The following is a 12,024-nucleotide window of genomic DNA, read 5'->3' on the forward strand; positions in this document are numbered from 1 at the left end:
CAGTCCAAAACAGTGCTCTACAACTTTTCCCAGCCATCAACCCGTTGAAGAGTCTGGGTCAGCTGTGCTATAGAGAGTTGGACCTTCTGGGCTCGGCTGATTGTTTCCTCATGGTGTCATTTACCTTTTCCTGTATCCCCTGCCATTGCTAAAAACTGGAAGTTAGGTATAAAAGAAGTGGAGAAATTTAAAATCCAGGGGTTGGGGGGGGGGAAAGAAACTTGCCCAAGACCACTTAGCCATTTGGTGGCCAACTCAAGCCTCTCACCCAGCGCTCCAGCCGCTGTGCTGTGGACCTGCAGCGGGAGGTGGGGGAGACCTTCCCACCCTCTGGCTGCCTTCTGGAAGCCTATCTCGTGCCCCAGGAGTGAGCTCAGTTTTGAAGCACAGCCCTGCCCACAGGTCACCGTGCACTTCGACAAGATACTGACCACCAATGCTAAGCTCCGGAAGGAGATTGAGGACCTACGGTACGAGAAGGCCGCTTACGACAACGTGTACCAGCAACTCCAGCGACGCCTGTTGATGCAAAAGAAAACCATGAACGTGGCCATCGAGCAGTCTGCGCAGGCCTACAAGCAGAGGTGGGCTGAGGGGAGACCCTAGGGGCAGAGACGTCTCTTAGGCCCCTGCTGAGCACCCCTGCCCCCGGGCTTATGTACTGAGGGATCTTAAATCATCATCATAACTCTGAGCACTGACTGTGTGCCAGGCATGACGCTAGGTGCTCTGGGTATTATTTCAACCCTCACAACTGCCCCAGGGGTTATATCCCTATTTTGTAACAGATCAGGATACGAAGGCTTAGAGCTGCCGAAATACTTAACCTAAGAGCTAGGTAAACGGTGGATGTGGTGGGGCTGAGATTCAAACCTCTCTGCTGTGCCGTCTCCTCCGGGTGCCCCTGCCTCTAGTCCTGGGGTGTCTCAGTCTGGGTTATCTCCTGGCCTCACGCTCGTAGGGGCAAGAGGCATATAGTTGGGCTGTGAGGAGCCCCGGTTTTGGAGTTGGAGAGATCTGGGTTTGAATCCTGGTTCCATCACTACTATATTATTGTAGGACTGTTTTGGAGGTTTGTGAGGATTAAATAGTATATGTATATAAGGACTGGTGGGGCCACAGTACTTCACGAGTGCTGATAATGATGAGGTGGTGACGGCGGTGCTGTGGTCGTGGTGGTGGTGGTGGTGATGGTGGTGATGATGATGACAGAACGATCATTTCCTGGGGATGGTCTAGGGCTGGGAGCTCCCATCATTCAGGTAAGGAGGGCTGTTCCTCCGCTCCCGGAGCCTCCATGAGTAAAACAGGTGATGGTCATTGGCAGCAAGTCCCTCTGGTCTGGGAGGGAGAGGGGAGGACAAGGGAAGAGCCTCCGACACTCAGACCCTGCACCGCCTCGCTCAGGCTGGAAGCCATGGCTCGGATGGCTGCCATGAAGGACCGCCAGCAGAAGGACATTTGTCAGTACAACCTGGAGATCCGAGAGCTGGAGCGTGTCTATGCCCATGAGACCAAGCTCAAGTCCTTCTTGCTTGTCAAGCTGAATGACCGTCTGGAGTTCGAGGAGCAGGCCAAAAAGGAAGAAGGTACACTCTCCAGGCATTCTTTCTCCCTCTCAACTGAGGGGACCCAAGTCCTTCTGGAGTAGGGTTGCCAAATTTAGTGAATAACATTGCAAGATGTCTAGTTAAATTTAAATTTTAGACAAACAGTGAATACATTTTTATAATGAAATAAAAAGTTATTTGTTGGTTATTTACAATGAGGTCGTAATTATACTTGAAAAAAATGTATTGTTTGTCTGAAATTCCACTTTACCTGGGTGTCCTGTATTTTATCTGTCAACCCTAACCCCCAGGCTGTGTCCTTACTCTGAGGTTCTCCTTCCACTGTTTGGGGGAGGAGACTTGGTTGTGGGGTTTGGTGATCTGCTAGGAGGATTCACAAGACTCACTGTGTAGTCACGTGCATGGCTATAGGCAGTAGGGACACAAAGCACAAGCAAGCAAAGAGGAAAGGCACATGGGGCACAGTCTGGAGGAAACCAGACGCAAGCTTCCAGAGTCTTCCCCCAGGGCAGTCACACAGGACATGCTTAATTCCCCCAGCATCTCCCTGTGACGTGCATGAAGAGTTATCCACTAGGGGAGCTCATTAGAGCCTCGGTGCCCAAGATCTCACTGGGGGCTGGTCACGTCGGTGTCCTTTCCCTTGCGTACCCCAGTCCCAGCCTCCCAGAAGGAAAGCAGGTGTTCAGCATGAACCACACACACACCATCTGCACAGCCTAGGCACAGTGAGCGCTCCTAGCATTTAGGGCAAGTCTGATATCCGTGTAGGGAACTGTTTACCATTTAAGTGCCCAGGTACGGCCACAGGCCAACCTTGCAGGAAGAGCCCTTTCTGAGGAGAACAGTCTCATTGCTGTTATTTTTACTCTCTTCTGAACAGACTGAAAAATCTGAGCTCTTCGGAGAAGCGCCCCCACCCTGCCTGGGGGTCAGTATTTGTACTTTGTTCTTTGGGCATCTCCGTCTCCTCCTGCCTTTTCATCTGGGACTGTGTTGCAAGAAGTGTGTTTCTGAGAAACCCCACCTCTCACTCTCTAAAATGACAACATGTAAAGGAGTCACATGGCCAGACGTGCCTAGGAAGATCTAGAAAGATCTTTGTGATGGCCCCTTGGAGGCTAAATCAGAGACAAGACTGAGATTAGGAAAGGTGGGGCTGTGGCAGGCATCAGACTGGAGAGAACAAAGCTTGGAGAACTTTCTTGGTTCTAATTCCTTGAATTTGCCAAGGTCTGAGCCTGCCAGCAGGATTCCCTTGACCTTCACTCTGCTCAAATGTCACTTCCTTGGAGAGGCCTACCCTGGCCACCCAGCTCCCCCATCACAGCACCTCATGCTGCTCATCCGTGACCTGAGCCACTGTGTGGTGATGTATTTCTTCTGTTTACGCGAGTATTGGCTTTCCATTTCTCCTTTTGTCTGATTCCTCCACTAAACGCTCCATGAGGCAGGGATTTTGTGTCTGCAGAGCCCAGCACAGTGTCTGGCACATAGTAGATGCTCAATTAAATATCTGTGAAGTGACTAAGGAGTAAAGCGCTTACCCCCTATCCTGGAAAAGTCTAGCCTCCTCCCCAGGGCACAAGGACAACCTTACGGAGCACGTCTCCCCGCCAGGCACTGCTCTGAGCAGCTTCCTTCCAGATTCACGGTTGCTGCTTTTCCTTTCTAGCTCTCAAGGCAACGAAGCACAGGAAGAAGAGCAAGGGTGAGAGTTTCGAGAGCTATGAGGTGGCCCACCTCCGGCTGCTGAAGCTGACCGAGGACGGGAACCTAAATCAGCTCATCGAGGACTTTCTGGCCAAGGAGGAGAAGAACTTTGCTCGGTTCACGTATGTCACGGAGCTCAACAATGACATGGAGATGATGCACAAGAAGACCCAGAGAATCCAGGTTGGGGCAGCTCTTCTTTCCTAGTTCTGGGACCCTCACACTCTCACCGCAGGCTTTCTCAAAGTGGGTTCCTCGAAACACTCTTTGAGATGCTCTATAAAGAGGGCCTCGAGGTCTAATCGGTTTGGGAAATACTATATTCCTCCAGGGATCCCCCCTACATTTTAACCTTTCTGGAACTGGTATTTGTTTTCCAATTGACACAAACACATAATGTGGTCCTGCCCCCACATCCCCAATAGTGACATTTATAGTCCATGGCATGTTCTATAATCCAGGGTTCAGTAAACTATAGCCATGGCTGGAGACAGCCTGTGGTTGGTTTTTGCATAGGCCATGAGCTAAGAATGGTTTTTACATTTTTCAAGGGGTAAAAGGGGAAAAAAAAAAAAGAGGATATACACAAGAGAGATCATATGTGGCCTGCAATGCCTAATATTATCTACTATCTGGCCCTTTGCCTTAAGAACTTGCTGACCCCTGTTAATTAATAGCTTTACAGAATTGAGGAGAGATGGTTAATCCATCTTGAAGAGAACTGATTTACTCGAGCATAATAAAGGCTCTGACAAGTCCTGCAGTAAAGATACTGATTTACCTTTGTTGAGCCCATAATTTCCTAAACTTAATTGACTCCTTGGGCAACTTACTCCCCAGAACACACATAAACAGCCTTTGGAACTGTCTGACTAGCATAGAATCTAAAATCCTTAGTGTGACACTCTAGCCCCTTCAAAATTTGGCTTCAACCGGCCAGTTTCAGCTCCCATCATGACCCCAAAGGCACCCTCCACAGCCTCCAGTCTTAGCTGTCCTGTGCATTTCCCTCCTCTGAAGCTTTCCTCGTGCCATTTTCTCCCCCATGTCCTGCTTTTCATCTGATGAAATACTGCTCATTAGTCCTGACCCTGCACAAATGTTACCACCACTGCGAATTCATTTCTCCTCCCTTTGAGGTCCTTGTGCTGTTCATATGCTGAAGGGAGCCACTTCCTTTTGCAATGTCACTGTTTCCTGAACATGGAGCAGGTGTACTGGCCACGTGCAAATAGCTAGTAGCCCAAATGTAGGTGAAAACAGTTTAATTTATTACTGATGAGTTAATTTTTATGAGGATTAGGACAAATATAGCTTGCAAACTTGTGATTTAATGGTTATTTGGGATGATAAGTAGTAACAACAGTAAAGAAATAATGATAAACATAATAAAATGAACACAATTTGGCTGATTGAAAGAAAACTATTAGTAGACAATAATAGATAGTGATAGGTAATAATCATACAGGTGGCACTCAAACATGACGGGGATGAAGGTGGTGGTATCAGGGTGGTCATGGGAAACAGATGGCATGCAGGTGGGCCCTTCAAAATTTGGCTTTAGGTGGGTTTTTAAAAAAGGGACTATTTATAAAGGTTTAAGGACATTACAAGGGGAAAGTGCAGGACCAGCAAGAGAGGGTTCCAGAACAGGTGAGAGGAAGGAGCTGTTTCTGGAATCAGGAATGAGGTGTGTGGTGGAAGGTGTCTCTGTGTGTCTCCTGGAGGAATTATGGCCAAGCTAGTGACCTGCCAAGGTCAGGGGGTAGGGAGGGCAAGTACCCCCAGCTTCTTTCCACCCACTAATCTCTGGCTGGTGCCTCCCACTGGCTGGGTGCAACCCAAGCCAGGGGACAAGGGAGCCCAGAGCCATAGCCCCTGGGGTCTGTGGCAGAGGGCGGGGAAGAGGCAGGTGGATTTGGGGAAAAATGGAGCATGTTCAGCTCAGGGTGTGTAGAGAGGGTAGGGGTGGGGGAGATGAGCTTGAACGGCCCTCTGTCTCCCTTCTGGAAGGTGATCTTCCAGGGGACAGGCATAATCGTATATTCCCTCTGCTTTCTGGATGCCTAGGATGGCCCTGCACCAAGTGGGAGGAACCAGGAAATGGCTGAAAACAGTAATTGACCTTGACCTTGCCATTCACCATGAGGATAGTGTCCTTTTCTCCTTCAGCCACACAGACTGTCTCTGTCAGGACCAGTGTGTCTGATGACAGATGGCTACTCCTGCCCTGTCGGGGCCTCACTCTCCACATCTGTAGAATGAGCTACTTGGACTAGAGCAGTACTTTCCAAACTTCTGTACAAAAAATAAGAATAATAATAATAATAAAGCTGCAAAAATTTTTTATTTAAAGCCAGGTTATGAGGAAACACGGTATAGAAAACAGGTAAAATGGAACAGTTTTGGATGAAGGGGGTGGGTTGGGGGAGGGGTGGCTGGAGGGGTTGCCTGGACCCTTACAGTCTTGTCTTCTTGCGGCACCTCTGCTCGAACTAGCATTCAGGTAAGAAAAATATATAAATCCAAAACAATGAGGATTCTAACAACTGACGTCACCCCTTCCGGAGAGAGAGCCGGGTCAGAGGTCATAACTGGTTGAATCCTGCTCTCATTCTTCTTACGCTTGGTCTCCCCTACCTTATTAGTTGCCAACATTTAAAAATCAGGATATTCTACATGAAAACCTGGATTTCTGGTTTCTCTTGGAAAATCCGATCTGACAACTCCGGCCCCACAGCCCCCCACTCGAAGGCTGTTGCCTCACATCCACTGACACCAGCTGGGTGCGATGTGCTCCTGTGTCCCAGGCCCGCTGGACCCTGAGGGCCTTTGAAGCTTCTGCCTCCGGCATAGGCGCTTCGCCACTGCCCTCAGGTGGCCATCTGCAGTATTGCATGGAAAGTCTTTGGGCGCTGAGATCTGAAGGATGGAAGGATGAATGATAGTCCATTTGGAACCTGGAAAGTGGGCAGGATCCTGGTTCTCATTTTCTAGGAGATAGTACCTTACTAGTCCAGTAGGATGACAGAGACATACCATAGCAGAGGGATGTGAGGACGCTAGTCGGAAACTGACCCAATCAAGAAATGGTTACTAAACAAAATTGACCTTGATCTTTCCCATTCGCCAAGATGATACCCCCTCTCTAGGCTACACAGCCTGTCTCTGGCCTTAACACAAGTGTGTCTAATGAAGAATAGGCAAGTCCATGATGTCCCTGGGCTTCAGGCTTCCTATTTGTAGAGTGATGTTTGGACAGAACAGTAGCTTCTGAGCTTTTCTTTGAAGTTACAGAGCTGTGTGCCTTTTGGAACTTAATAGAGCTGCTACTACCTGCTGAATAATTCCTGAAAACACTCATTTCTAATGAAAATGCTTAATGTTTTAAAAATCTTATAAGAAAAAGATATGCTCATTATAGAAAATTTGGAAACTAAGGATTGAATTTTTTAAATCATCCATTATCCCATTCTGTAGAGATAATCATTGTTGATATTTTGATCTATTTCCTTCTGACTTCTTTTTTTTGGGGGGGTGATGCTTTTAAAACTTAACATAGTGATTATCATATAGTATATGGAGAGTTACGTATTCTTTTTTAAATATTTTATTTATTTGAGAAAGTGAGAGAAAGAGAGAGAGCACAAACCAGGGGGGAAAGGCAGAGGCAGAGAGAGAAGCAGGCTCCCTGCCGAGCAGGGAGCCCATTGTGGGGCTCAGTCCCGGGACTCTGGGATCATGACCTAAGCCAAAGGCAAACGCTTAACCAACTGATCCACCCAGGTGCCCCAAGAGTTACATATTCCAGTTGCAAAAATATGTTCTTTTGGTTTTGTTTATCCAGCAAGTATTTATTGAGCACCTACTATGTGCCAGGCAATATTCTAGACACTGATTATGGCACAGTGAACAAAATGACAAAAAGTTCTGCCCTCATGGAGCTTCTGTTCTGTTAGAGAGAAATAATAATAAATTATAGCATATATTAGAAAGTAAGAAGTGGATATAAAGATAAAGTACAGCAGGTAAGGAGGGGTTCTGGAGCCAAGCGAGGGCACAGGAAGTTGAGAAGTTAAGATTTGAGCAGAGTTGTAGGTGAGGGAATAAGCTATCCAGATCTCTGGGGGAGGAATGTTCCAGGCAGAAGAAATAGCAAGTGCAAATGTCCTGAGGCAGGAAAGGTGACCATTTATAGTACTGGGATCATTCTAGACTGTTCATGCTGTTTTGAAACTTTTTCCCCCCAAAATTCATCAGAGATACCTCCCAACATCTTCAATGTTCTTTTTAGTGGCTTCTGGAGACGCTGGATGCTCTGTGGGAGAATCATAAGCTACTTCTTAAAAATGCAGATTCCCCAAGTTCTATCCCGTACTTACAAACCTAGATTCTCTGAGAATCTGCTAATAATCTGCATTTTTAACCATATTTTTATTTTAGACCCATTTCCCTCATGACATGAATGTACCATCATTGATTTAGCTGATCTACTCTCAGTAGACATTTAGCTTGCCTCTAACTGGGGGCCATTATAAGTAATAACATGACAGCTTTGAGCAGCCACTTTGCCCACATGTCCTACAATTTCCATGAGACAGATTCCTAGAGATGAAATTACTCAAAAGGTTCTAGCCTGGGTTCTCGAATCTGGTCCCTGGATCAACAGTCGCAGCAACTCCTGGGAACTTTTGAGAAATGCACATTCTTGGGCCCCACCCAGACCTACTGGCCCAGAACCTCTGGGAGAGGGGCCTAGCAGTCTGTGTTTTCACAAACCTCCAGATGATTCTGATTCATGCTAGAGTTTGACAACCCCTGCTCTGGAGTTGACTTACGTCCATTATAGTAGCACTAGCCACGTGTGGCTACTGAAGTTTAAATTCATTTAAATTAAGTAAATTTAATAATTAGCTCCTCAGTGGCACTAGCCACACTTCAAGGGCTCAGTACCTACGAGTGGCTTGTGGCCGCAGGACTGGGTGGTGCTGAGAGAACATGGCCACCATTACAGTTCTATTGACTGTGCTGTTCTAGACAATTCTCCAAAAAGGATGAACCACCCACCCACCCATGCCCTCATCCTCCTTTTAATTAAGAAACATCAGGCGCACCTGGGTGGCACAGTTGGTTAAGCGTCTGGCTCTTGATTTCGGCTCAGGTCATGAACTCAGGGTCCTGGGATTGAGACCCGCATTATGATGGACTCTGCACTCGGGGGAGTCTGCTTGAGATTCTCTCTCTCTCTCCCTCTTTATAAAATAAAAATAAATAAAAAGAAAAAAAGAAACATCAGAAAGAACTTCTGTGGGCGTAAGAGGGGCCCAGGGGTTTGGAGGCTCTGCAAAACAGGTAATTTAAATCCTCATCTCTCCTCGAGGTCCAGGCTTAGTTTTAGATGTGATGTGGAGCGGAGCACACACTTTTCCTTATGGTCTGGTTCTCTCCTGAGCAGGATGAGATCATCTTCTTGCGATCCCAGCAGAAATCATCCCATGATGACAACCACTCCGTCCTGAGAGAGATGGAGGTAAGACCAGGGTGGGGAGGAGGGACGTGGGAGCCTCTGTTTGTCTGTCAGGCAGTCTGTGTGGTGGTTCTCAGGAGGAATACGATATTTGCAGTACGAGACTCTACCGGCCTGGCTCGTGTCTTCATGTGTCCTGAGCCTTTGTCTCTGGCTGCCACCTCTACAGATATTGCTGCAGAATTTTGTCCCTATAGTCTCTTTGTCTGTTTTAAAGATTCCCTGATTCAGGATGCCTAGCCCAGGCACTTGTGCCTATAATTTCATCCTGGACTGGCAAATCCCAGACAGACCTCTGCCTCAGTATTTTTTTCTTTCCCCTTGGTCCTGGCTGTGGTCTGCTCTCAATCAGTAACAGTCATGAACATTTCTTGAGCAATTATGACATACCAGACACTAAGCTTAGCGCTTTGCTAGTACTGTCTCATTTAATCCTCATAACAGCCCTATGAGGCAGGCGCTATGATCTCCACATTATACAGATGAGGAAACTGAGGTTCCGAGAGGTAAAGTCACTTGACCAACGTCGTGGAGCTGGGGTATTGGATAAGAGCTTTTGCATTGCATTTAGATGCTAATCACAAGGAACTAAAGTAACAATGGCCTAAGCAAGGTAGAATTATTTACTCTGTTAAGAAATAAGTTTGGAGATAGGTCCTTCAGGGCTGGTCATGATGTCATCAGTGACCCAGGCTCCTCCTGGTTGCCATCTTTAGTGTGTGGCTTACATTCCCAAGGATGCCTCATGGTTGTATTGTCACCACCAACGATCCAGCCATCACATATATGTTCCAGGCAGGAAGAAAGTGGGGGAGGCAAAAACAAACAAAGAACTTTGCTGACTGATAGGCAGCTTAAAAGTTTCTTTCCGTGAAGACTCAGTCAGTGCCTTCTGTGTTTACATCTCACTGGCCATCTCGACTGCAGGGGAGGATTGGAAGAAGAACTTCAGCTGGGCACATTGCCACCCCAAATACAATCAGGAGTTTGTTATTAAGGTGTAAGGGGAGAATGGAGAGCAAATGTCTGACAAAGATATGAACCCAGAGAGTGTGACCGCACAGCCCTGTTTTAATCCAGTAGTTCCCAGCCCAGGAACTGCACTCCTGGGTCATTTTCCTTTCCTTCTCTGTGACGTATTTTGTTCTTTGTTGGCTTGCACCTGGTTACAGGGATGGCAGTGCCATTCTCTGATGGGCCACTGGGGGGCAGCAAAGCACAAGGCACCCATTTTGCAGCCCTGGCTCAGAGAGGCCACTCCCAGGAACCTAGATAAAGGGCATCAAACTTCCAGGCAGGGCCCAAGTCCAGGGAGACCCTCCTCAAGCTGAGTACGTGCTTGGGGTCCCATGTCCTTGGTTCAGGACCACCCAGTGTCCACCTTTTCCTTGGGGTTGGGACTGGTGCTATTCTGCAACCAGGCTCTGGGAACAAATGCTTGGGTATTACTCTCAGAGAATACGATTCCTAGCTGTGCGACTTTGAGAAAGTGATTTCATCTCTCAGAGCCTCTGTTTTCTCACCTGTAAAATGGGAATAATGATCATCCTCACTGCAGTGACTGCGAAGTTTGCATCAAGTCATGCGAGTACATGCTAGGCATGCTGCACGGCAGAGAATTCTGAACGTAGCTATCATTGTGGTTGTCCTGTAAGTCAGTGAAACCTCAAAACCACCATCACCTCTTCCTAAATAATTGCTCAAGAGATAAAGGCCAGGTCAGGGGCTTAGACCACTTAGTAGAAGGAAGCTAAACCCGAGTTCTCTTTTCTTCTCTGACCTCAATATTCCTCATCTGGAAACTGTGAGGAGGTGTTGAGGTGCCGTGTGTGAGGTGCTGTCACCGTCATTTAACCATGGGATCCCTTAATGCACCTTCAGAATGAGAGGGCAGCTCTCGCTGTCACCAGAGGACACACAGCCCCGGGAATTGGGGACAGAGGAGACTGCCTGGTATGGTGGTTGAGTGACAGTTCAGATCCTGGCTTCCCTCTCCTGGTTGTGTGCTTTGGAGCCTCCATTTCCTTACTTGGGAAATGGGGGGTGGGTGCGGATAGGACTGACCCTTTGGGACTGTTATTTGGGATGATGCATATGGAGCCACAGGGAATGGGGCGGTCCTCACAGGGCCCAGTTCACCTCAGCAAGCTGAGAACTCAGAGGAAGAGACAGGAAGTGACCAGAAGCTCTCGCCCCAGAGCAGGGATTCTCAGCCCCAGGCTGCAAATCATATTCACGTCGGAGGCTTTAAAATTCCTGAGCCCAGGCTGCACCTCAGACCAAAGCATCGGAATCTCTGAGGCTGGGGTCGGGGCAGCAGGTGTTTTGAAGCTCCCAGGTGATACCAATGGGAACAAAGATTGCAGTCTGACGGACTTGCAGGGTTTCTCAAACTTTACCGTGCCTCGGAGTCACTGGAGGTTCGTTAAAACACACGTTGCCAGATGAGCCCAAGAATTTTCATTTCTAACAAGTTCCCTGGGAGAGCAGATGCTCCTGGTCCTGGGACCCCACTTTGAGAACTACTGGGCTAGAGCGATGTGTTTTTAAACTGCAGTGGTGAAATCAGTTTGTTGGCTCAAACCAGCATTTAAAAGTAGTAAAATAGAACAGAAAATATTAAAACACACAATAAGAGAGCATTGATTTGTGAAACTTTCACTTCATTTGATTAGATAATACATATAAGCACACACCCATATGCAAACATATGTACGTATGTATGTATGCATACATTAGGCTGCAATTTAAAATGTATTCCTTCCTGTGGGCCACAATGTTAAAAACATGAAACACTTTCTAAAAGATACTGTAATCCTGGGGTGCCTGGCTCAGTCAGTTGAGCATCTGACTCTTGGTCTCAGCTCAGGTCTTGATCTCAGGGTTGTGAGTTTAAGCCCCACTTTGGCTTCCATGCTGGGTGTTGTGCACACATACGTATATGTAAGTGAAACAAAATGTACATTTAACAATATTTCCCATCTTTACCTACAATGCATACTAGTGTTTTCAGTTCTATTTACTTTCTTTCTTTAAAATGCTGATTGAGGCTTAATAAATTGATTTTGTACCCCCTCAGAGGTTGAAAATCTATAGTTCAGAGACCTTGTTTCCAGAGGGTCCCAAACTCCCATCCACACTGAAAGTCCTCATGGGCGGGGGGCTGAGCCCAGATGGCAGTCTGGCTGATGTGGGGTGGGAATTGGGGTCTGT

At 47.3% G+C, this 12,024-nt stretch overlaps 1 protein-coding gene across 5 annotated transcripts in view; it reads left to right on the forward strand.

Moving 5' to 3' along the window:
- Positions 1-12,024, forward strand: part of CCDC63 (coiled-coil domain containing 63) — a 61,169-nt gene that overhangs the window by 16,035 nt on the left and 33,110 nt on the right. For all 5 annotated transcript variants that reach the window (XM_019800410.2, XM_019800423.2, XM_019800417.2 and 2 more), the window contains exons 6-9: positions 403-584; positions 1,408-1,589; positions 3,247-3,467; positions 8,740-8,814. In XM_019800410.2, coding sequence (XP_019655969.1) covers positions 403-584; positions 1,408-1,589; positions 3,247-3,467; positions 8,740-8,814 — 660 coding nt within the window. The remainder of the gene's footprint in view (positions 1-402; positions 585-1,407; positions 1,590-3,246; positions 3,468-8,739; positions 8,815-12,024) is intronic.

This window comes from Ailuropoda melanoleuca, chromosome 12 (genome assembly GCF_002007445.2).
Source record: "Ailuropoda melanoleuca isolate Jingjing chromosome 12, ASM200744v2, whole genome shotgun sequence".
NCBI classification, from domain to species: domain Eukaryota; kingdom Metazoa; phylum Chordata; class Mammalia; order Carnivora; family Ursidae; genus Ailuropoda; species Ailuropoda melanoleuca.